Source organism: Coloeus monedula (assembly GCF_965178545.1).
Source record: "Coloeus monedula genome assembly, chromosome: 15".
Classification (NCBI taxonomy): Eukaryota; Metazoa; Chordata; class Aves; order Passeriformes; family Corvidae; genus Coloeus; species Coloeus monedula.
Genome location: NC_138795.1, coordinates 15,523,204 through 15,550,402, shown reverse-complemented (window position 1 = coordinate 15,550,402; position 27,199 = coordinate 15,523,204). Strand labels below are relative to the sequence as shown.

Here is a 27,199-nt window from a genome sequence, read left to right as displayed (position 1 = left end):
CATCAGATTCAATTTACATTAACAAAACATTAGCATGTACTGTTTCTACAAAGTGCTGAAGTGATTTAGGAGTAGAGATTTCACCTTACTGTCAGAGCTTTCTTTTCAAAGTTTAACTGTTTAAACATCATTAAGTGATTACCTGCATCTCATTAAGGATTATTTTATTTCTTTGCTTAAGAGCTTGTTTCCTCTACTTAACATTCTGGTTTTCCATTGGGATTCTCCCTGACAAGCTGCATTACATATATATATACACACACAGACATACATACATATATTTTCACATATAGATGCAAGCATTGGGTCAGGCAGAGATGCAGTTAATTTTCCCCAAGGAAGCCCTGCTCTGTATTGGTAGCTGGGAAGGTTCTGACCTCTTAGTGCTTAATTATCAATTGAGCTCTATATCATTGTTTTCCAGACACCCAGGTAAAAAAATAATTTATTATTAATCTTTAGGCACAATATTTTTTAAAATTTTAATTTCAAAGTATACTGTTTTAATTAATAGGAGAAATTATTTTTTTTTTTACTCCTCATAATTATTTGAACCTTCTTCAGAAAATACATATTCATATTGACTTCAATTGCAAAGAAATCCTCAAAGCTCTGGCCTAGAATGGAACCTCTGCAGAATACCCAAGAATAAAACCAAGTCAAGAATACCCAACTCAAGCAAAGTAAAAGCAACATCTAAAGTTTATTCCTTGGATTGTGCAGCTCCAAGGGAGTTACTGTGCTGAGACAGAGGGAATGTGTACGTGGATGTGTGAAAGAACATTTATATTGTACAAGATAGGAGGGACAGAGGCCAGCAGATACAACCAGAATACTCCAATTGCTCTGGTCTGAAATGGAAATATTTAAATTAATAACTGACACATGGCTTATAAAATACACTGCAAATGGAATGGAAACACTAAAGGGGCTGAAGAGCTGACAACTGACAGAAAAGGCTGGAGCACATTAAATGATGTTTGTGGGAAAGAAAGTAAGAAAGCCTCAGAACCACATAGGAGACTGGAATATTATACAGAAAAAATGGTGTTATTTTACATATACAAGTATCAGAGAAGAGTGTGAGACACTAATGAAGGAAAGTACAGTCACTGTTTAAGTGACTATTATGGATTTCTGCCACAGGTTCCCCTGGAGTAACAGCAAACAAGGCAGAGCTTTGTGGACGTTTCCTGAGTGCACAATGAACATGAGGCACTAAGACATCGCATTTCTTCCCAATACAAGCAGAAAAACATTGACATAAACCACAAGCTATTGCTGGGTCTCACCCAGCACAAAGTACATAACTCCAGTCACTAAAGAAAGGTGAACCAGAGTGCACATAAAGGAGAACTGCAAAAAAACAGGAGAGAGGAATACCTGTCTCTTGAGGGAAGATTCAAAAAGTTGTATTGCTCAGCTTTATACAGTAATCCCAATAAAAAGGACCATAAAACTTCAGAAGATTTTTTTTACCTCCAGGAGGGAGCAAGAAACCTTTGAATTTTTAAACAGAGCTTGAAAAAAATGAAAATTTTAAATAAAAAAATATTTGCAATAAAGCTTGAGAAAAACAACTGCATATCATGGGCCGCTGCAGTGATGGGGAACTGGAAAGCTGCCAAATGCCATTTCCTGTTGTGCCTACATTAGTAACTAAAACATGCCAGAATTCATTTTCTGAGCCTGAGGACAAGTGGCACAACTTGTGTTCACGGAGCTGGACTGATTCTCCTGCCTTTCCCCAGGCTGGGCAGCCTTGTCTACTCTGCCTGTTGAGAACAGCCTCTCACCTGCCCCACATTACCCCAGCTTCCCCTCCGTGCTGTCTGGGACAGGTCACAACCCCATCATGGGCTGCACTAACATTTAGGTCTAGCAACAAATGCAAGTGCTTAATTAAACTTCTGCCGAACCTGTTTAGTTCATTACTGTGGGCATGGAGAAGTTCCCAGCAACCACCAGCATGGGCAAATGTTGGTTGCAGAGGTGAGCAGCAGCACGGCAGTCACTGAGTGCTGCTAAATATCTGCCTTCAGGTGACACCTGGAGCTGTGCAGGAGTGCAGACAGTTCTAGGAGATCAGCTGATAAAAATATGACCAAATGAATAAATGTGGAACCAAATATAACTGTGTCTCCTTCCAGTTGGAACAGGGAACTGGGAACAGAGGCTTGAAATCCCTGCTTTGAAAGGTGTGAAGGTAGGAATATTTAAACCAAACCAACTGAGAGAACAGGTCCTACCACAGGCAGGTCACCAGCCTCTGCTTCAACTCTCCATCTACAGGCATCATTCACCAACTTCAAGGATGGAAGGAAAAATAGTATCTGAACATAAGATGAAGTGTCATCTTTAGAAAAGTGGGAACTTTGAACTTGAGGCCTTCTAGAAAGTGGGACAGTGCCACAGATATGTCAGAGCAAGAAGGGGGCCTTGGGAAGGCAGGGAGAACAAAAGCTCTGTACTGTGTTTGATGGCACTCCTCGACTGCACTCTGACAGATGGGATTTAACTGGATAGTTCCACTTTCCAAGAAAAGAGCTGGAATGAAAGAGCAAAGTGCAAACAAGGTGAGCAAATAACATTACACAGCTCAGAAAGAGTGAGCTTCAAAGAGTCTCATACACAAGATCTGAGGGAAGCCTTGCTTTTTGCATAGATAAAGTCTTGGTTTGAATGCTCTCTACAGCTTTAAGGCAATGTAGTATTTCAAAATAGATGGAGACATTGTAGGAATGTCCAGAAAACATTCCATATGATAAACTGAAATACCAGTGTTGTTTACCCTAAGGGAGAGCCTGAAGGAAACTAGACAGCAACATTCAAATTTGATAAAAGATGCTGCAAAAAGAAACAGAATAATGATTCTGTATGTCCCCTGTGTGTGTACCCAAAGCTTTCATGGTCCATCAGATGAGAGATGTGACTTTGCAAAGACTGCTACCCCTACATGGACACACAACCCATACAGCGTAGCAGGCTTTGAGGAAGTAAAACATGCACATGACATCACAAAGCCTTATTTAAATTCAGACAATAATCTATTGGAGCCCAATCTAGACGTATTAAAATGCAGGTTATGTATAACTTCTGCATAATTTAGCTGAAGCACAAAACAATGAAAAGCAACCAGGAAAATAATTTAAATGAGCAAAATTTGAACTGCAATTTGAACCAGGGGTAGTGAATCATTATGGTATTTCCAGTCTCTTAATGAAAAAAGTTGCTAAGATTCTATTTTAGGTGAGGTTACCAACCTGAGAACTGGAAACAGTAAGATGGAAACACATCCTGAAGGCATTTATTCTATTTATTCTCATGCACTACTTACATGGACTCAAACAACTGCATGTAGTGTTCATCCCCTCGTCCTCCTTCCACCTCATGATCCAACTTCAAAATGATTTCATTTTCAAACTAATAAAGAAAGAATAAAAAAAATCAAAACACTTGAGCAACTATCCAGAGGCCAACACATTTCAACATGGCATCAAAACTGTACCTTTGTGTAATTATGTCGCATATTCCCAGGGGTTAAATGCTTCAGCATATTCTGGTCTGGGCTTTTAGCACAGCTGAAAGCCTGGACCCAGATTTTCACAAAGCATCCCCTGCACGGGGCTTGTGAGGCACAACCTCAGAGTCTGTGTGCAGCTACAGACAGTCTTTGTCCTCGTGCAAACAACTGCACCCTGTTCAGAAGTCGTAGGAAAGATCTACCTCAGGGTTCTTGACAAGTCATTAACACATCAAGAGGCACAGAGAGAGCATTAGTGGAGACCTACACCGAAATAAAGCTCAGTTGCTTTACAAGACCTAATTATTAAAACCACTGTAAAAATGACAGAATTCATTACTGTGCTAATGCAGCAAGTTTTCATGTTCTTCTTTGATACAAAATTTCACACAATTGTCAGTACATGAATAATTCTGTTTTTCCCTGGAGTGTTTCTGTGTAATTGAGAGCTTTGGCAGGCTGGGATCCAGATCATCCCATCAGAGAACCAGAAGCCTTTCATGGTACAAAGAATTCCTGTAATATTTCAGATATGGTGCTTTCAGATAACTGCAATGCAAAATATTTTACCTTGTTTAAATATATCCTTAGCAAAACATTCAGCTCTGAGCTGAAGAAGCCAAGCCAGGGTTACATAGAGGAAAGCAGTCCTTCCTCTTAGAGCACCAAGCAGGGCACACATCTCTTCAGATGTGTTTTTAGAATTTCTTCAGTTTTAAAAAACATCACATTCTAAATGAAAATATGTTACTAGATGTACTTCCTTCAAGTAGGTTGTGATTCAAACTCTCCACCCAGAAAAATGATTCACTGTTTTTCAAGAACAAAGGCCAAACATTCCCCTCTTTCCTCCAGTGTCCAACCCAGATCTGTTTGTCACCCTGATCCTGCAAACCACTCTTGAGGCAGAAACAGAAGCAGCTGCTGCTTCTTCCAACGAGCTTTGAAACAGTGTCTTGAGCAGCCAGACTTCTCCACTGCTCACACCAAGAGCAAAACCTGGGCTCAGAGCAGTGGCAGTGCAGGCACACACTCCTCTGGAAAGGGCAGGGAGGAAGGAGCTGTTTCCACCACTTTGTTACTTGCAGGTGTTGCTGCTCTAATATTGGTTCTTTCTCTGTAATTAGAATACAAATGAAAGACTGCCTGTTGAACAGTACACATTACACTAATATTAGAGAATAAAGAGCTGTCATTGAAAAATAGCTTAATGGAAGAAAATAAAATTACTCTGTCTCATCCAGGCTGAAATAGAAGTTTAAAGGGCTCTGAATTAATTTTTATATGCAAGCAGGATGTGTATTAGTATTTAACATGGGTAAAACAGGTGCATGGCAGTTCAGGACAAGGAAATATTAAGCAAAAACATCCAATCCAGCCATTTTCTGTGGGCTTACTGCAGTAAGACAAATCTGTGAATATAGTGCAGGTCAAACACCAGTTAAAAATCGTTCACCTCTTAAATCCTTCCTAGTACTTATTCAGCAGGTAGAGAATTGATTACTTCTCAAAGAGGCAATAATTTCACATTGCTGGATCTGAACAGAAAAACTCTCCCTAAGCATCTTTCCTGCAGTTTCTCAACAAGCTGCAAGAAGAGAAAAAATCAGTTGCTTGGATCGAAACATATAAAAAAGTTGGCAGAAAAATAGAATAAAGTTTTTAATGTTTCCGTGCCAAAATTAAACTCTGGAGTGTTCTTCTCCTCTCACTTAAATTGAGTGTGCCTAATTGTCATTGGCACCAATTTAGCTTTAAACCCACCTGCTTCTCTAACAGATCCAAGGAATCTCCCCAGCTCTGAACACACCTCGATACCAAAGCACAAAACATGTCCATGTTTTCCACATGGATCTGTCTGAAGCACCAGGCCACACAAACTCAGTCTCTGCTGCTGATCTCACATCTTTCTGAAACCCTTACACACAACAAGGTTTCAAGAACTGAGAGAAATAAATATGGCTATTTACAGTAAATAAATCTCCTGTGCCAGAGGAGCTTGCTGAGGACACCTCGGTCACTCTCTCAGTCACCTGTGAGGGCTCAGAACAACAGGACACTGCCACAGGCTCACTAAGAATCGATGTCTGTCCTCTAACCATGAATCTGGAAAACCCAAGCACACAGCAGCAGCCAGCACTGCTTTCTGAAATGGTCCCACAGCAGTCAGGAAGGAAAGCAAACACAGAAAACTTCCCCAGATGGCTCCAGCAATTGGCAGAACCCATGAGAGATACTAAACTGAAAATACCAAACACAAACAGAATGATTTATTTGAACAAAAATATAAACACAGATGAATTAATCTTTCCTAAGCCAAGTTAAATCCACAATGTAACTCAAATCCATGTTTATTTAAATGATATTTTCATTTACTCTGCAAAGAACTAATTTTCCTTGTTTGTTTGTTTAATTTTTTTTCTAGGCAAGCATTTTCCAGCTCCTGGCCTCAGCTCACAGTTAGAACAAGCAGTATGAGGTCACTTGGTGATGTCTCTTCCTTTAAGAAGTCTTAATAAAATGCACAACCTGATCTCTCAAGGAAAGGAAAGGTGGGTTATCAGCATTTGCAGGGTGGGACTTTTTAACCTTGTGGGTCCAACATATAAGCAACAAGCTTCTAATTTTATTTGCAGGAGAAAGGAATCCATTTACAGGACTGAGTCTATCCACAGACGCTGAGGGATGAATAAATTGGCTTTCCAAGATTCCCAGCTCTCTGAGCTCATGACAGACAGAGCCTTGATAGCTAAAATTAGTAGATATTAATGGCTCCCTCTCTCCAACTTGAGTTAGAGTTAAAATTACAAGCTTATATAACACTGCTCTGGCTGAATGGAAATTACATGTGCAAAGTAGAAGAAAGGATTGCAAGAAAATGTCTTACTGTGTCCTACACCTACATACAGATTCCAAGCCATTAAATATACATGTGGAGCAAGTCATTCTTGAGAGAGCCACAGGTGGAATTTTGTTTTCTCTGGGATTAGACGATTTCCTAGAAATAGCTAAATAAAATAAAATTCCTGCTTGATAGATTTCAATGACTTTATATCCTTACTGCCTGTATGTTGTGTGCATAAAGCAGGACACAGCCCCCAGCCCCAGCACACCCCCTGTGCCTCCCCAGAACAGAGCCCTGCCCCAGCCCAGCGCCAGGGCACATTAACAGACACAGGCTTTTTGGGAAAGGTTATTAAATTGTGTGGGAGGTACCAGACAGGCTCTGGTTCCTGTGCTGGTACAGGCTCAGCTGGTAAAGAGGTTTCTGTTTGTGCTTTTTTTTCCCCCCTCCTCTCTCATTAGAGAAGATTAGATTAGAAATAAATTATTTAGTTTTAAAGTTCCACAAAATTATGTTTAAGTGAATGTCATTCTGGGCTCCTGAGTGCCCCAGGCACTCTTGAAATAACATGTTGTCATTCTCAAAATTTTATACTAAAGGTTTTAAAAAAAATCCTTTATACTACTAAATGTCAATCTGCATATGAAAATTGTCCACTAGCAAAACCTAGAGTTCAGTGTTTGTTCATCCAATAATTAGCCATTCATATTAATTATTTGCCCCTTTACATGAAGATGGTGACAATTTTAAAACATAAAAATTAATGTACCTTTCCTTTAAAATATGTATTTTAAAAAACTTGCCAGAATGGCTAAACTTAAAGAAGCAAGTTTCTTTATCTTAATTACCTTCTCTATAAGGAAGGAGAGGATAAACCCCATGATTCTTGATGAGCAAATGATCACAATTCCTAAAGCAGAACATTAGAGTCCAATGAGACTCAGCTGCTCAATTATGAAATAGTTTTTGCACCATCAGATGAAAACTCCCTCTTTTCCTTAAGCTGCAATAAACCCAATGTCCTTGTTCCTTGTCACTGTAAAATACCACCTGAAACTTATCTTTATGGCAGGAGAAGTGATTCAGTGGTCACTGGAGTGCCTGGCCTCTCCCAGGCTCCCAAGCTGCTGCTCCTGTTAATGAGGCAGGATGACTGATGAGTTTTCAGGATTTCTGTCTGTACAGATCTGTGTGTCTCTCCCATGAGATGAGGTATAAGCCATGAGCAGAAAAACATTTTTAAGAAGGCAAATATAGGACTATCAGGACACGGAGGGAACAGATGCACAGAAACAAAGTGGTTTTTAATCTTGGCCTTGAACCAAAAGCTTTGCACTGTGGAATACAGACCAAAATGGAAATTCCATCTGCTCATTTGTTCCACACTTCATTGACACAGAAATGCCCCAAATGATTTAAAGTATTAAACATAGCTGGGTATACGAGATATTTATATTTACATGTGTCTAAAATGATGCCTTTTTGTTTGTCATTTTCCTTGCACAGATTGTTCTGAATTAATTATTTGTGCTGAATATCCAGTTTATCATTTACTGTGGGAAGCAGTGTGCAAACACAGAATAAAGGGAGTCCATGCCCAAAGAGATTGAGGAGAATGGAGATGTCAGACAGGGATGGATACTCCACTGCCCAAGCAGACACAGCAAGCAGTGCCAGGAAATTTAGATTACAATCTCTAGTGCCCTGTCCCACCATCCCTATTTCTATTCCATCCATCAAAAACATTTCATAGTTGTGACTTAAAAATTCTTTTTCCTTTTCAGAATGACTGCAGAAAACACTCCAGGAATTTCAGTTCTTCATAGTGTTTTTATTTTCTCACAATAAACATTTAGAAAAGTTACAGTTTCCTGATAAATCTGATAAAATATAATTAACTGTTCACTGCTACTCCTGTCTGATACTGTAGTAAAACCTGGAAGTTTTGGCTTATCAATATCTATGTCACAAGGAAGGGGGATAAGGAAATATTTAGGTTATAGAGGATCCCCAGAGGTCATTTAATCTATCTCCTACTTAATGAAGGGCTGACTTCAATGTAAGTGTTGCTGCTCAGAACCTTCTCCAGTAAAATCCTGAAAATTTGGATGAAGATCCTGCAATCTCCTGGCCCCTGTTTCCTATTCCATCTATTTGTTGCTGTCATTGCAACAAGTTTTGCCTAAATCCAACTCAGTCCTTCTGGAGATCCTACACCTGCTGCACAAAAGCTGTTTCTTTGGTTCTTAATATTTGTGATTTCACTTTGTGTTAGCAGAAAAGCTCACTTGACAAACATTTACCAGAAATACTGAGAACATGACATTTAAATGCATTTTCATGCAGGATATTTGTAATTACCTTTTTGAATTCTCCTGTCCACTGATATTCACACAGCATCATGTCAAAGAAAATTGGGATCGTTGCTTTTCGTAGTTCAACTTCTGGAATAAGAGTCATTTCCAAGATGGGCCCAACCATGCCCGGAATAAAGCAAATTTTATTCTGGCCTGCAACAAAACCACAAATTGAATATTTGAAGAGAAAACCAAATAGTTTTAGGGAAACATCTAGGAGCTGCAATCATTTAAAGCTCTGCTGGTCAAGTCTTACAACTCAGTCACTCTTTTCTGTTTCTTCTCAAAAGCTGGGGACATGTGAATGGATACTGTCTCCTTCTAAGATGCCACAATTCAGTGCCAGGAATAAGCAAGAATGCCAGAGGAATTGATATTTTCAGTGAAGAGTTCCGTTTTTCAGCTTTTGACACCTCCTTATAAATATTTAGAGTAGAAAGTAGTAAACCACCCTAAGAACCCCCCAGATTCTGTCAGCAGGAGAGGACCACATGGAAATGTCACATGGTGTAACCTTTCTATGAAGGAGAAAACCATTACTGGCTTTTTGAATAAAATTAGATATCGCAACAATAAATCAAACAAACCAATGCATCAAAATCACCTGCAGTAACAGGAACACCATCCATACACCTCAGCTGCTAAACCCACACAGAATTATCTTGTAGCACCAATGGTCCAACAAACACCCAAATCTACAAAACACTCAACCAGGTCTCAGACATGGTCCAAACGCTGCCCTGATAAGTGGAGCAGACCAGCAGCAAACACAAGGACCTGTGTGAGAGTGTCAATGCTGCCTGAAGCTTGTAAGGAGACAAAAACATTCTCATTAACAAATGTGAGACTTGTTCCATAACTAAGGAGAGTTCTGAGTCTGATGTTCCTCTCCAACGTGTGCCATGTTAATTTTCAACACAAATGTCACGCAAAAATTTTCCAAGATAAAATGAATATTCTACCCAAGTTCAGTTAATAAGAAATGATCCCAAAGGAGTTCATGAGAAACTCTCACAGAAGGAGCAGAAGAACCTGGCCAGATGACAAATGTAAAAACTTCTTGGGAATTTTAATTCAAACAGATTCCAGATCTGAGTCTCCTAATTTCCAGAACCATAGGTTCAGGCTGAGCAGTAACCTTCTCAGGGAAAACTTACCCAGTCTCAATTCCTGCAAAATAAGGTTTCTGAAATCTGATTTCAGTCATGTTTGAAATCTGAGAGAAGGTTGTGAGTTCTCTTTTAAATAAAAACCTGGCAGTAGTCCAACTGTATCTCATGTCAACTCCAAGCTTAATCACAGGAGTGAAAACATATTTTAAGTTCAAATAGCAGAAATATTTACAAAAGCACTCCATGTCAGATATTTTCCAATGGAACAAACATTATGTGACAGATTCAGTTGCAGTGAAGCTCAGTTTGCTACTCACCAAGTTTGTACCACATGTCACGGATAGCAAAGCCAATTAAACGTCTCATATCTCCATACCTAGGGAGAAAGGAATATCAAAGGTATTTTTATCATTGCCTTTTTTATAATTTTACTAAAAAATTGAAGGTATAAGCTGAAGTATATGTTTTACTTACTTGTTCTGGATTTTGTTGTATTTTGCATGGGAGAAGTTTTCTAGCTGTAGTGAATCTTGGGTAATAAAAGCCACAGCCAAATGAAAATAGTTGTTCCACAGCTGTAAATTGAATATAAGGAAATTATAATAATTTTGAGGAAAGCAGGAATAATATTAAATGATGCATAATGTGGAATAATTTATGAAACCAAATGATGCAAGCAATATGAGATTTTTATATTATGCAGAGATGTACATCATTAGTATTATGCAATTAGTAGAAAAGCAAGAAAGATGAATTTTAATAAGCACTACTACACATTTGCTTTTAATAACAGAGCAGCTGAATAAATATTGCTAAAAAAAGATTCACACAAGATTCATTAGCCAACAACATTAAACCCTGAACCAAAGCAGGACTGGGGGAACACATTACATGCTGGTGAATCTTAACAATCTGGAGCTAAAGGCACTGATGTAATTACACTGCATTTGAGCACCACTTCAAAAGGCATCTCCTGCCTCCTCTTCGGATCCTAATTCAACAGCCATTTGTATGAAATTCCAGTGTAATTTGTGAAGAGCTCTCCACATGAAAGAAGGACAAAATATATCCCTAAATAACAGCTGATAGTACTGAGTTGTGTACTTGTAGCAGACAAAAAGCCCCTGTGCTTCCAGTGCACAACCCTTCATTCCTGAAAGCAAATTACTTGTTCTCCAGACAATCAAAAAGAAGCGCTTCTCACACGCTGGAAATGGAAAGGGAAAAGAGAAACTTCCCCAGGAAACACAAATTTAAGGAAGGAAACACAATTTTCAGAAGCTTCTAGGCAGTCAGCAACAGCTTTAAACACTTGAAAATGCAGCTGTAGCTAAAAGCAGTGGTAGGGCTCAGTGAGAGAGCAGAAGGCAATGGGAAATGCATTCAGTGGTGAGTCAAAGGATGAACAAAACATGGGACAGAGCTCTTCATTTTGTATGGTGCAATACAAGCCTGGGTTGGGAACCCACACTAAACAGCCTGGTAACAAAATGTTCCATCAAAACTTAAGAGGCCTCTGTCCTTTGTAGCCTGGAAAACTCTGGTGTGCAAATAACCAGGAAAAACAGATCCCAACACACAAAACCACACCCAGAACCACAGACATTTCCCATAACAAATACAATTCTCAAATGTCCTCTATCATTTGTAGATGATCCTGCCATTAATTTATTCCTCCCTTGGAGGCCCAGCCAAGGCTCTCCCCAGCTGAGCTGCTCATCCCAAAGCCCTTGGAGCGCTGTGTCTGTGTCTGTGTGAGCAGCCACAGCCCCAGAGCGCAGCTGGCCCTGCTGCAGACACAGCAACTCAATTCTGCAGCCAATTCAGAGCCTTGCTCATCAGGACAAATGTTGTTTATGCCCTGAAAGGCCTGTTGTCCTCTCTTACCAAATATTTTAAGAGATTATTTTGACCAGTGTAGAGTTCTCAGCCCCTTCAAGTGGTATTTATTGATGTGCAGGGCCCACACTCTGTATGTGTCAATTATACCAGTGAAATGGAAAGTTTCTCAAATTGTTCTAGATTGTGGGGAGAAAAAATGAAGACTTATTCCTAAACTGCCTCTTTTTTCATTTAATAGCTCCAAGTTCAGTGCCACCTTTGTCAGAGACACACCCTACAGACTCAATCACCTTATTTATAAAGCACTTTTCCTTCCATCCTCAGAGTACCCCAAAATGGCCGAAAAAATGGGATCCTTTCAATAGCATATTCAAATTAATGACTCACAAGATTTTAAGCACCAAGACTAAAACCCTATGAGACAAAATAGTCTCTCTCTAAAATAAAAACATATAGAAACAGACTTTAAAAATGCAAAAATTATTCTTATGAGACACATTTTGTTTTCTCTTAACCCCCCAATAACATTTCAAGATGTTTTGGACTTCTGTCAAATTGGAAAACGTAGAATTAATTTAGTAGGAAATTTCCAGCCATCTCACAAAGAAGAGATTCGGTAATTATCCTAAAAAATTATCCAGGAGTAAAGGCTGCAGCCTCTTCCACACACCTCTAAAACCAGATGTTTGCTGGTGGAAGGATCAAAGGTAAATTTCAAACTCTGTAATCTGATAATTTTCAAATGCACAATATGATATATAATATATAAAAATATAACTCTTTAATATTTCCAGTATAGCTAGTGCTAGCTGGATTTCCCAATGGTTTCATTCCCTATTAACCTCTGCATGGTTTCAACAATGTCTGTCACTGCCATACACAGATTTTTGCACAGTGTGTATTTTTCCCCTGTATATTTTTAATGCACTGAGGATTTGGATTTTGAGGTTTCTAAATGAAGATTTTAACATAAAACCAAGCTGCACAATTCTATTTGTGATGTTGAAATACATTTCATTACTGCTGGAGACTAATACATGCAAGAAAGACAGGAAAACACAAAAAAGAAGCAATTTCTTTCAAATCAGACTGATATTAGATTTTGGACTATGCCTTTTATAATAAAATTCTGTGGCATAGGTGATTAATATATGAATTATAATGGCTGTAACAGCACAGATTCAGAAGTATAATCCTTTCTAATGCCCTGGAAATACAGTGCTAATGGGGGGAAGGGAGGGAGGAGCAGGAGTCGGTAACGCTGCATTTCCAGAGCGGAGGCTCCACATCAGCTGTGCCCGAGCACAACGAAATGGTTTGGGTTTGTTCACTCTGCCCTGCCCCGGAGGTGTCAGACGCTGCCAGCTCCAATCAGCGACATTCCCGAAAAAATGCTGCACAAAAGCCACGGCAAGGAAGTGCCACCAAGGGCGGGAGGGTTCCCTCCCTGCGTGGAAACTCCTCCTGTGCAGAGCAAGACTCCAAACTGAAGGCGATGGAGCCAGGAGGGGACAGTGCCAGCAGAGTAAAATACTGTGTTCTGGACAAAGGTAACACCTCGCAATGACATCAGCTGCCAACAGAGACAAAAATGTCCTGGAATCGTCCTATTTACCACAGATGACATCTTCTCAGGCAGCTGTTGAGGTTACCATGGATGTGTCATAAGTACAGAAAATCACCCAGTTTTTGTTACAATTAAACCAAAGACACCAGGGTGACCTTCAGGGATGACTTTTTCAAAAACATATTCCACAATTTTTAATATTTTTGTTTGTTTGTTAAGCCTCTTCTGAAGAGGCTGTCTCAGCTCCTAAATCCAGAATTCAAACATTATGATGGTGTATCTGTTCTGCTGCCCTGCAAAAGCCCAGCTGCAAAGCACTGGTCTGGACATGGTGTCCAACCTTCACATCTGAAAATGGCAAATCCTTAAAGAGCTGTTACTTGATACAAACCAACAAAAATCCCAAAATTGCAATGTCCTTTAAGACTGGATGTTATGCCAGTGGCTGAATTTCCCTTGTCTTTACCACAAGAAGCTGATAACAAATCCTACACCACCAACAGTCCCCACCTCCAGAGAAAAGGGAGCAACAAAAGCAGCCCACAACAAATCCTCTTACAACTATATAACATGGTCCTGACTGGGGCACCAGTGTGGGGAGGTGGTGTGGACACTGGCTGCCTGAGACAGTTCTGTAATCAGTTAAGAGAATCCTTGTGAACATTATTTTAAATAATATTGAGAGCAAACAAACAAAAAGATGGAAAAGAGAAAAATAAGCAATTTGCAATCACACAGATCAGACTTTTTATTGACGTGAAATGCAACAAAAGTCAAATTAAAAAACCCCCAAGCAATAAGATGTCGATTGTCATGGTCTTGAGGGAAAAGTCTGACCTCAGATGTGGTTGCCTTTTTTTTCCTTGCATGCCATCAATATATCTCCTTATATTCTCTCCACATGGTCATCCTGAACACAGTCTTAAGCTGTAATACTTTCCACAGTTGCAGGCCTTCAGACTTCTCCCAGCTGCAAGCTCTGAACATGCACCTGAAGGACACCTGCCAGCCCAGCTGCTCCAGCTGCACATGCCGAGGCAAGAGCTGCTGAACTGCTTCAGACAGGTGAACTGCTGAATTCATTCTTCAGAATCCTGAAGTGAGAAAATATTCCCTGCCTTTCTAGATAACCTGCTCCAATATTTAACATAACCTCTTTGTATCGAACATAAATGCAAGAAAATAACCTGTTTCAAATACAGGGACATGAATAGAATAGAAACTGCGAAATATTGAGAGGTTTTACCTATTCCAATAATTCCTACTGAAACTCCAGATTTCTGTGCATTAAATCCTCATGTTCCAGTTTATGTTCAGTACTGAAGAATGCAGAGTCATGCATTATTCAAGATTCTGTCCCTGTTTGTACTGTAGGCACACCCCAGCTGAAGGCACTGTGGATATTGGGAGCCCTCCTTCACTCCTACTTCATGGTTTATTTTTGGGCAATTGCTTAATGAAATTTCACTCCTTTCTTTCCTGTAAAATTATTTCCTCTGGAGCTAACAGCTTTGTTTTATCAGCACAACAGTAAATATTCTATAATAAAAGCGTTCCAGGCAGACCTGGTTTTATTGTGCTGAGTTTTGCTGCGTGCTGACACTGGAGAATCTCTGCAGGACACAACCTCTGAGTGCCACTGATGTACTGAATCCACCCCTCGTGCACGCTGTGTGCAAACCCAGAAAAAAACCCAAATCAAGGAAAACCACCCCCACCCAGCAGGGACAAAACCTCACATAACAGACTATTTTTTTACCTCCAAGACCAAAGACTCCCAACCCAAAGGCCCATTGTGGCCTTTGCAGCCTGCCCAGTGCAATGACAACTTTGGTGTCAAAACTCTGGGATTAGGGAAGGACTCCCTACCAAAATGGGCCTGGTGAACCCAAGTGATGACAGTGCTAAGGCAGGAAAAGTAACAGCCCTCACTGCTGTGCTGGGCAGGGGTTGGTATTTTTCTCTGTATGCAATAGCTTCAGCATTGAACCTATGGCTTTAAGGCAATGCTGAGTTCTAAACTTAAGGACTGGACCCACTCCTGATCAGGTACAGCACATCCTTTCCAAGGCCCTAAATGGTAACACCTCTTTCCCTTCTACCTGAATCACATCATATATGAAAAAAGCAATTTGCTTTGCAAATAAGAAGGAGGCCAGGAACCCTTTTTATTTTCTCCATTTAACAAGCCCCACCAGAGTAGCAAAAAATTTCTTCATTGCATTTCTGTAGATTTAAACCACATTTTTTAGATGCTCAATTGCTTCACAGTTGACTTGCTTTGTTTGCTTTCATTGTCTCCTATTTATTGCCATGCAACCATTCAGCCAAGTGAAAATCCTCAGATCTATTTCCCTGGGCTTTCAATAGTTTTCAAGTTTTTCTTTTAATTAAGACTTTGCCTCAGCTATTAATAATCTGATCTGAAAACACTGTCCTGCAAACAGTATAAATCATGCACTTGTTTACACAGAACTTAAATGTGCGACATCTTTTTATTTTAAATGACACTTTGACTGATGTGCATCTCTATTTTCCCCTTCAGCTCCTCCTGCAGCAGGCTCAGGAACCTGCCCCAAACACACCTGAGGGTTGGGATGTGTGGGGCTGCCTTTGCTCCTGGGGCTGGCAGTGGGAATGAACAGGCTGTGTGATCATCAGGCTGCAGCTTTTAACAAACATTAAAGTCATGCTATTTCCAAATTTTCTCTCAAATCAAAATAGAAAAAGCAAGCTTCTTTGTCCCAATTCACAGTTTTTCTATACAAATGCAAATAAAAATAGAAATACAGCTACACAGTAACAAGGTGAACTGTTTTATGAAGCACAGGAGTTTCTCATTTACTTTGAGTTAACCACTGCTCAGGTTTGCTTACAGCCAAGGTATATAAATATAAAAAAAATACGGTGGGAAATCAAATTAAAGTTACAATTAAGAATACTAGACCTTTTTTAGTCCAGTAGCAGCTTTTTAAATAGGTATACTTAGGGAACTCTTAGAAGGTTTGCAGAGCTTTTATCCATGAAAGAAAAGGAAGGTAACACCTTGATTTGTACTTTAAAGCCTCTTATGAAGACTATAAGGGTATTACAATTCTTTACAGGGCTCCACTTATTTACTATAACATTGTTTAGCTTACTCAGAGCCTCCAGATATTTGACAAGTCATGAATAAAAGAGCATTAATGTATTCCCTTGAACTGCAAGGTGCAGTGTTGAACTACAACGTTCCAATGGTTGTTTGATAACACTTTGGAAGGCACAGAATTGCCACAGGAAAGAGCTGAAATAAAAGCTCCAGATCAAACTGCTGCTTTCATGTTTGAAAAAGGCAGTGTACACCTTAATAAAACCTTGACAGATACAGTCTTTATAGTCTGTGTGGTTTTGGTATCCTGCACATGATGTCTTTCAGACCTTATCTGCTTTTAAAAATTACTGATACATTGTGCAGTAATAAGTAATCAAATGCCATAGAAATTATAAGTTACAAATTTCTTATTAATAAACTGATAGAGCCTTAGACAGATTGTATCATAAATATGTCAAGGGGCTGAGAGTTTCCAACAGGGATATTTACTAAAAAATAAATTTTAAGTTTGTTGGAAGAAACATCTTTAAAAATCTTAATATTATACACATGCACATTTGTATAAGCACATCTTTTGAAGGTAAAACATTTTTAATGAAATAAAGCAGAAAAAAGCTCTACATTTCCTACTTGGGGCCACTGTAACTGAGTGTGAACTGAATTTTTTACCTTTCTTTTCACTACTGTCTTTCAAACTCTTCCTGTGTAACCCCTACATGGGCATAGCTCTGCAGCTATTTGGGACCAAGGTGTTTTGTGTTGAGGACCAAGAGACCAATTCCCAAACTGTTTTTAGACAAGTGGAATCATTAAAAACAGATTGAAAGTTGTGAGATGAACTGCAAAATATAAAGCCCTGAACTTTATGTAAGAATGGAACAGAATAATTTTACACACCATGATCAGGCAGCACTTAGGGACAAATCCTGAATCTAAAAGTGTACTTACATTTTAACACCAATTTGATGAACGTGAAAACTACAGGCATTTTCATTCTTATCTAAAGGAAGCCAAAGGTGGTAAAATGCATAACCAAGTAGTTCAGTTACACAGAATGATACCTAGCAAACAAAAAACCCCAACCAACCCTAATTAAAAATTATTACAGAAAGAACTAATGAGATTGCATAAATCGAGATAGACTTGTCAGGAGGAATGCAAGTCAAAAATAAATTCTAAGTGCTAAATACTCTAGGAATCAGCAAAGTTAAGCTCCTTCTGTCCTACATCCATAGCACTGACATTGTTGAGGGTCCGTGTGTTATGTCTGAGATTGACTTTCTGAGTGCACTTGGCTGGCTAAGAAAAACAAGTTTGTGGCTTCCCAGTCCTGAACAGAGCCACAGAGGAAAATATGCTGGTTGAGTGCCTTATTATAAATAATAAGTGCCCAGTTCTGATGTCACATGGAAGACAGTCCAGTCCTGCCCCACTCAGATCCACAACCTGTCTGATACTGGGGCACAGCACCTGGAGGGGCTTGGGCTGACCTGCATGTACTGCCTTGGCTCAGCTAAAAACCCTAAATACTTACTTGGACTTCAAAATTCATGTTCTCCAAAAATTTCTGGTTCATTGTCTCTGCAAATTTGTTGATGGCTCTCAAGAACACCCTAAAAAGGAAAAACAGTGATATAGATAAATGAATGTAACATCTGGCAATCAATACCCACCATGTATGATATTGGTGGAAGCACATTTGGCACTGAACACACTGGGAGCATCAGAGTTCTCACACACCTGAGCACAGCAGGTGACAATCTGTCCAGTGGCACAGGATTTATAGTGTTACCCATAAAAAAATTTACACAATTATCAAAAAGTTTCTCAGCTTCTACTGGAAAAGTCAGACAACAGAGTTTTGTTTCCTCTGCTGCACACTACACTGCATTCTTGAGAAAAGAGAGCAATTCTTTCAAGCCCAATGTTACCTTCTGCCAAACCCAGATCATTCACAAGGGTGGCATCACCTCCTCTTGGGGGTTTGACAGCTGAAACAGCTCCTGTGCTCACATCATTAGTTAGGAGCTGCAACTGCACTTTTGCCACTTCAAAGATACTGAGTGCAGTTTTTCAGCTCTCTGATGGGTGGGGAGGGCAGGACGACACCTCTGTCCAGCTTCCTCCCCGGGTAGATTATAAAAACATTCAAAACAGTGAAAATACAGATTCAGAATCCTATACAGTTACTTCTTCCAAGAGTAAGAGCATGAACATTACCCTTCTATTCTGAAAAGCAGCACCTGTTTAAGCTCCTGATTAATGCAGTGTGATTAAGTCATGTTTCTAAAGCTAATTTCCTTGTCTGACTTCCCAGCATGGGACATTTGTAAAAGAAAAATCAATAGTATCTTTAAATATTTATAAAGTTTATTTAAATAATTTAGTTGTTTTCAAAATTGTAAACTGACTGAAAGTGATCATTAGACTCCACTTCATAGGTAGATTTTTCAAAGCTATTAAATGGAAATATTTGTATGGAAAGCACTGTAGGGGCAAAGAGAAAGCTGAACACAAGGGAAAACCAATCCTATTTGTTCAAATACAATGATTGGCTGTCAACTAGATATTCCCAGTCAGGAAAGAGATCTAATAGTTGTAACAGCCAGGTCCAGAAATCCCCACCATCTCAGTGATTAGCAGCATGAGAGAAAGCAATAATTCAATAATTAGGATTATCAGCAAAAGATTAAGAAACCACAGGATATCCATATGTGACTGTCAAAGGAATGTTGTGTCCTTGTGCTGGAATCACTCTGGTGTTTTGGTGTCGCATCCCAAAAGGATAAACAAATAGAAAAAGAAACAAGAGAGAAGAAAACAAGCAAATAAATGTGACACAGAAATGATCCTCAGTCAGGGGACATGGTGTGACTGAGGAGGGAGGTGACAGGAGCTATAAAATCGAAAGTACCAAGGAGATGAGAGACTGAGTGCTCACAGCTTCTCTGAGAAGCATCAGAGAGCACTGAACACAACCAGAATGTGCATCCAAAATAAGCAAACCCAGGTTCTGTGTTAATCTTGCTCAACTCTGCAGCTCATTGCTACAGGATGCTGCAAATGCCTGAATTTTATACTGGCTCAGAAGTGATTAGACACATCAAAGACTAAACTGAAGGGAGGACAATTAAATGCCACTGGTCACTGGAGGCTGGTAGAACACAGCAAACAAGCCGTGTTGTTACACTGCTCCCCTGGCAGCTGTCTGTGAGCCACTGGAGAAACAGAACAGTCAGGGAAAGGAGTTTTAGTCTCATCACAAAAAAAGAAATCAGAAGGGCTAAATTCAGTTTCTTAATGAGGGAGGTAAAGCAAAAGTTCAGCTTTTGGCAAGCTTACTACAGGGAATCCCACTTAACCACTGAGCAATCACCCAAAGGAGCTTCCTGCTTCATTAGAGCACTGACTGGCTGGAGTGAAATCCCTTGTTGTGGGTGAAGTTCTCCAGGAGGTAAATATTCTTTGTGAAAACCTAAAGAAGAATTTCTTTCCATCTGTGTAACGTTCCCCTGAACTGCTGATGTGATCAAGGAAATTCAGTAACTACGCATGTTGTCACATCTTGCCAAGTTCTTTTTGTGAAGGTGACCAGAGGGACGCTGCAGGAGCTGTGGCAGGGGGAGGTTACAGATTTCTGATGGTGCTGTGTCACTCCACAGCATCATCCCACACACTCAGCTGAGCTTCCTCCCTGTGGTCCAGGGCATCCTGTGATCTCATCTTCTAGCTCTGGCTCAGCTAATCTTGCCAGCTGAATTGAGGGGCTGATTTGTGAAAAGCCAAGTGTCATCAAATCTCCTCCAGTTCAAGAAATCTAATTTTGCTCAGTGCTGCCCTTGCAGGCTATCACTGCTCTGCTGAACAGAGAGTTCTCATTCTCTGTGTGCATACTCACAGGGCTGCCCTGTGCCCCCACTGCCATTTCCCAGCCTATCGAACTTGCTTTGCCACCTTTATGTAATCAACTCCTAAATGTGATTCCCACTGAAAGCTGTCCCACACTGCCCACAAGGAAATAAACACATTCTTCCCTGATGCTCCACTCACACGGGGACATTTATCTCCTCAAAGCTGCCTGATACTTGACACAAATGGTTTAAGATGTTGCAAAAAAAGGGAATTCTGAAAGAGTGATTTATTTTAGGCAGCACAAAACCCCACACAGCTTGGCAGAATCACAGACACGTTGTTCTGTGTCATCATCATCATTATTCTTCAGAACATGAGTTTTAGGTCAAGGCCTTTTCAGTGTTGTGTCTTTTCTGTATCTCTGTATTGCACTAGACCCTTTGATTTACAAAGTTTATTTCTTGCCAACTCACATAAGCACTTCTTGAGCTTCAGCTGCTCAGGGAGGAGCATTTCCCTTCACTCAGAGTTTTTTAGCTGGAGTAGGAGGAGGTGTCTTCCATTTCTGAGACTTTTTTAGTTCCCAGATTCTGTGGATTTCCACACTACTCCAACACCATGGTGAAGCACATCACCTAAATATCCAGTTTAGGCAGACTCTGGTACGGTGCTAATAATTTTTCTTGCAATAAAAAACTCCCACACTTTTCAGTACTTTACTCTTTAAATAGAAATATCATGCAAGATAGAGTAGAAATAACCATAACTGAAACACACATGAAATATATTAGTGGAAATCTATTTCATAATATTGACATATTATTGTGTGTAATAATAAAAAGTTTTGTGACAAGCTTGTGGTTTGCTTTTAGCCATACAGAAAAAAACTCAAGGACACCAGAGAAATACTGAGGTATTTAATGCCCTGTAGAAATCACAGAAAACATTAAAAATATTTACAGGATTCTATACAATATAATTTTATGTAAGCTGTCTTCTGTAAATATCCCTTTTGCTCTCACAAATATTTTTATCTGACAGACTGGAATGACACATTTTCAGGGAGCATGCAATATTTCCAGGCTGTCAAGTTCCCAATATTTTCATGCATTTGTATTTTGCCTAAAGGGTATATCTATTCCTGTCACTGGGAGTCACTTAGGCAGGAGGTTTGAATGCTATTCCTGGCTCCTTCCAATGCCTCAATGATTTCACTGTCCTGCCTCAGTCTCCCCTTTCACCAAAAAGGGGCATTAATTAAGTAGCCACAAGTACGAAACTAAACAGGTACTTCTAAAACAGTTAGAGATTTTGATGAAAAAAACAGAGAAAATATAATTTTAAACATGAATCTTTAAAGACTTAAATTGTCACATTTTCCATTAATTTTAATTAACCAATAACTTTTCTACACTTACTACAGATTTATTTTCTCATCAATTTAAATGATTGTGATTTAAAATTGCTGAAATTCCTTTACCCACAATAACTTCCATGATATTTCCTGAGTTTATGAGGATTGATGCTTCTAATGTACAGCTCATATAAAACTCTTGGGCCTGAAGATTTAGGGAAGATGTTCGAAGTCCAAAGTCTCTGGGCTAAATCTGGGTATTAAAAGGCAGGGTTTTGGCTCAGGACAGCAACAACATTGCCATGGTTCAGCTGCTCCTGTTTCCTCTCTCTCTCTGAATTTCCTGCTGCTTCTGCTTTACTTTATTGTATTGTCAGAGACATTTGTCCAAAACTTTGGCTGGAAAACGAGCCCAAAGAATAGAATCCTGTGCAACTGTACTCAGTTTCACACACTTAGATGTCTGTTCTTAACAGGGGAGAACAGTACCTTAAGTAACGTAGACAAATAATTTAAGACAGAAAAAATTGGAAATTCATGTCACCCTAAGATAAAGATTTGATTTCAAGCTGATTCTCCCTCAAAATAAAACAGAGGGATTGAGATGGAACAAGGAAAGAATTCAGTATTCATAAACAACATATTAATAAAAATAGGATTTCAAGGCTATTTCTCAGAAGATGATGATTTTGTCTAACAGTGAAATAGGTCTGCATGTTGTCCTTGTTTTTGAAGTGTAAATAGGTAATAAATCTAAAATTCAGATCTGCAACTCCAAGCTATTTTTAGCAAGCAAGTTGGAATTGTTGTGTCAGCTTCTTGCAATGTAAATGAAAGAGAGGACTTAACAAAACAAACAAACAACACCCCCCTGAAAAAACCCCAAACAAACAAACCCTTACATTCACATTGACTGTTCTTAGTGGCTTTGTAAAAGCTGGCCTTTTTCTGCACCTTGTTCCAAACAAGAAACGCTTCTGGGTCCACAACATTATTTTGGGAAAGGTGCATGATTCAGATACAGCATTAGAAACATTTCCAAAAATAACGACCAGGACCTCGTCTCAGACTCCTACATGTGAATTCTTTTAAAGCAGTGCCCAACTGTAGTGAGATGCTCTTCAATGTCTTTTCAGGTTCACATGACTCGAAAATTTGGGAGTTCACTGCTTCAACTCTGAGATGAGTAACCCATATACTGAGGTGAAGGCTGAATGAATTCACTTAGGTATTTATGAGCATCAACTCAAACTCGTGCTTGCTGTGTCTCCTCAAGCCGTGACTGCACTGATGTAATGACAGGTGGAAAAAATGAATCAAGTGCAAACTTCTACTGGATAATCAGACCCAGAAAAAGAAAGTTTAAAAGAGAGTATTTCCTGTGTTATGAAAACTTATTGAAAGAAACCATTAAAATGATGGCATATATGGGTTTTTAAAGTCACATCTAAAAGCCAGTGAAAGCATGGACAGTTTTTACAATTCAGAACTTCTTCTCACAAACCCTAAGTGCTTTTCCTTCAGAGAGTTTGGTCCAAAATTCAAGCCAGAAGGAGTTCCACCAACTTCAGTGTTTTTTGTAGTCCCCAAAACTGATTAGTCAGCACTTTAATCAGTGAATCCTCTACCTGAACAGACAAGGAATATGAGGGAAGTTCTTGCAAACCCTGGAGGATGTACTGACTATATTTTTAAAGACCTTTTCTGAGTTCTGATAGACATGGTTTGGCCATTATGCCAATTCTGTGAAATCTGGAGCAGGGAATAGCAAAGCCAAAATAATACTCGTACATAACTTATATTGACTTCCTAGTATCATCCTCATAAAATGCTGTGCAGAAGACACCTGATAGGTATTGTAACATGAAGCAAACACAAGGGAAAAGCAGCTGGAGTCAAATGATTCCCTTCTCCTGTAGGCTTCTGTCACCTTTTTCTTGCTTGTTGTGTGCAGAACAAGCAGAAGAAGGCACATGACAGAATCAGAAGATTCAAAGAGTGGGTCAGAGCCAAACCCCAGTGCTGATCCTTGTCAAGGACTGAAGCAGTGAATGGCAACTAGGAACTAATGCTGGATGGTACAAAATACACAGAACAAGCAATCAGTGTGACAGGAGACACTAAAGCACACGTGTACTACAGGTGAAAAGGTAATAACAAAAATCTTCACAAAGCAAGAGCAGAAATTATCTCCTAATAATATGGCAATCATTGATCTAGAAATGAAGGGTAATGCAAGATGGAAGCAATATTTAAAAACCTTGTGGCTACATGAAACCTAGTTATGAAGAGCACAATAATGGCAACACTTGGGAAGAAATCCACTTCCATGGTAACTGGAAAAATATGGCCAGTGGCGCAAAGAAAGGAGTATAATTTCATCATATTTCTCCCTTGTGTCAACTCAGCTTCACTACAGACTGAAGAATAATTTCTTGAACTATTTATATTGAATTCTAATGATAAAGCCACTGCCATGTTCCTAAATTCTTTTCCAATGTACGCCCAGAGTGTAACTAAATAACAGTCAGAAAGCAACTGCTTCAAAATGGCTGTGCTCTGGCTGCTCCTGTCTCAATTATAACATTGGGGTTTGTCTCAATTATACATTGGGTTTTTTTCCTTACTAGCATGAGTTGAAAATTTACATTAAACAGCTATGCCAAGCATCCAGAACACTGCAGGCTGCACTGTGTCAGAGTTACTTTGACAGCAGCACAATGAACTCCCAGAGGAAGACAGGAATGTGCAGTGGCTTTGTGCCAGACAAGTCAAGTTTCCATGTGAGACCCTTGACTTGGCCAACAGGCTCTTTGTGTGCAGCTTTTCCTTCAGCATCTACCCAAAACCTGCTTTGTAGCTCTCATTTAGGAACCAAAATACATTTTCAAGTCTGCATGTTAGGTACACATTTTATGCCAAACTCCTGGAAATGGGATGTTTTGAACTCTAAGAAACTTCATAGTTTGAAAATGAAGCGTATGAAGAGCTGTCAGAATGGGCTCTAAGTAAATTTCAGAGAGGTTTCAGTACCTCATTACTTTCAGTAATTTTGCTTATATTGTTCCTTCTCACTTCAGTCTCCTTTGCTTTTTTGCTCATTCCAGAAAATTTTTTGCATAGTAGAAGCATTCTGAATTAATGAAAAAATTAACAATCACATGCTGTCGTTAGTGCTAGATCAAGAATGGGAATCAGACACAAAGCTGAAACCTGGTTCTTAAAGATGAATGTAAGGTCTTAACATGGTTGTGTCAGGATGCCACACACTAATAAGCTCCACAGCCTTCACTTTTGAAGGAAGTTTGAACTGATGATTGCAAAATTACTTCTCCATTCTTCCACTGATTTTTGTTGCATTGAACCAGCAGACTATGAATTTTAAAAGAGATGATTATGCAGCAAATACATAATACACCAGCAGGGCTATTTTGTGATGCTTCTGGTAAAAAATATGAAAATTAACTGTTCAAAATAATGTTAAATACAAGGAAACTGCATATATTTTATTTCCTGAAAAACTCTAATTATAAGAAGTTCTGGTCAAAGCTACTCAGAAAGAGGAACACAGAAAGATTGCTCAACTGCACTTACAACTGATGAAAATTATGAATATTGAAATTTCAGTCTTTTCTGTAGTGACACAGAACAGTTTGTGTGGGTGATCTCTTCAATGTTTTTTACTCATTTGCACATATATTCAGTAGAGGGGAAAGTACTCCTCGTTGTCTTAATCCCCAGATGTTTTATTAAAATTAAAATACTTGAAAACATAAGAAAGCATTTTATAACAGGCCACATAGCAACGAACCTTAGGGGTTTCTATCTGCAAGTCGAAGTTGTATTTAGGAGAGTAACAGTTTATCCCACTGACTTTCTGAGAACATCAAATTACCAAGATTTTTTTTTGTGTTGAGTTGTTCTCTCCACTGAGGACTTTACTTTTAGTTCTAAGAGCTCTTAGCCTAGGAGTGTGAGCATCCCAGCAGCTGATATCAGGAAAGGTGAGACACTCTGCAGTTGGAGTGGGAGTGGGGTATCTCCCTGCATGTTTTCTCTCTGCATTTTTAGATAAAAGACTAAATAAATGACTGCAGTTAAAACCTACCAGGCATCCACTCTGTACCATGACCACTATGGGCAATTGCCTCTGTTGCTGAGCAGATTATCTGCTGCAACCACTACATAATTCCATGTTCAGATTCTTGGTAAGCAGATAATTCCACACCATGGAGAACCACCAGCAGCATGCAGAGCTCGAGCAGAATTAGCAGAATTTAGCTAGAAAGATGCAAGGATGGAAAGGCAGGATGACATTGGCACAGGCACCTGCAGATGGAAGGGACTCTTTGTGCCAGGCTTGGAGCTGCCAGGAGAGCATGAACGGAGCAGCCACAGCTGGAACTCTCCCTGGGAGGGAAGTACAATCCCCAGGGAAACAACTCCCTCTGCTCTCACCTGCCTTGCCCCATTGCCCCAGGACTAACTTAATGCCATTTGCCTGGTTACAAATGCTGACTTTTGTAGAGACTGAGAAAGACAGTGAGGAAACAGAGGAGCCTGGATTTAATGGGCAGGAATACAAATTTGAGAACACTGAGGCACTGTGTACCAAATACTCCAGCATGGAAAACAATAAAGAAATAAATTTCCCTCTGAAAGGGACTTCATATTAACAGGGAAACTGCATTTCAGCAAGGACATTTGTAGTCTCACAGCAAAACCAAACTGTCCAAGGACACATCCTATCACTGTACACAATTAAATCTATGACTAAACAGTAACATTTGTTTGCACTTGTTATAATACCTTATTTACCCTTTTCTGCAACTGTGCATAAAAGAATATTTGCATTAGACATTTATACTTGTTGCTTAAAATATCTTTTCATACATTAAAATTATGAAGTCCTGCAATATGCCATAAGCCTGTGTATAAATGTATTCTGCTCCCCTGAAAATTCAAGCCCTTATAAAAACAACTGCACTTCTATAAGAAGATGTTTAAATCAGTCAAAAGTTGCAGAGGAAAACAAGATCAAAGAAAAGAGTTACTTGTATGCAGCAGATGAGCCTTCTAAATTCTGCCTTATTTGCACAAAATAAACCGTAACACTGTCATCCAACCTTAGTTACATAAATGAATCAGCTTTCAGGGTAAAAGTAACCTAAACTATTCACCTGGGGGTTGGTTTGGGGTTTTTGTTTGTTTGTTTGTTTTTAAATATGACAAGCTTTTATTTCCACCAACAGATAAATAGAAGACTGAGAAGCAGCTCAAATATTTTAATTAATTTGGGGATTTTCTCCCTTTCAACTTGAGCTCATTGAATCACAGAATGGTTTGGGTTGGAGAGGACCTTAAAGCTCATCTCATTCCACCCCCTGCCATGGACAGGGACACCTTCCACTGGGGCAGGTTGCTCCAAGCCCCGTCCAACCTGGCCTTGGACACTTATTCCAAGGCTGTGTTCAGCAACATGCATACATATGTGGAAAACAAATTTTTCAGAAGTCACAGAGCCATTCTCTGATGATCTATGAAAAGAAAAACACAAAAAAAAACCCCAACAAAACCCAGGCCTGGAATCCCTACTGTCCTTCTCTTGAACAGAAGTCCCAGCAATCCCTTGCTGGGCATCAAAGAGGAATTTATT

General features: G+C 39.4%; 1 protein-coding gene across 1 annotated transcript in view; it reads right to left on the bottom strand.

Moving 5' to 3' along the window:
- The window catches only part of DOCK2 (dedicator of cytokinesis 2), a gene marked incomplete at its 5' end in the record, with an annotated part of 155,472 nt that overhangs the window by 24,956 nt on the left and 103,317 nt on the right, over positions 1-27,199 (bottom strand). Inside the window, 5 exons of the mRNA XM_082291263.1 lie at positions 3,338-3,423; positions 8,730-8,878; positions 10,155-10,213; positions 10,312-10,412; positions 17,872-17,950. Of these exons, the coding sequence (XP_082147389.1) occupies positions 3,338-3,423; positions 8,730-8,878; positions 10,155-10,213; positions 10,312-10,412; positions 17,872-17,950 (474 nt within the window). The remainder of the gene's footprint in view (positions 1-3,337; positions 3,424-8,729; positions 8,879-10,154; positions 10,214-10,311; positions 10,413-17,871; positions 17,951-27,199) is intronic.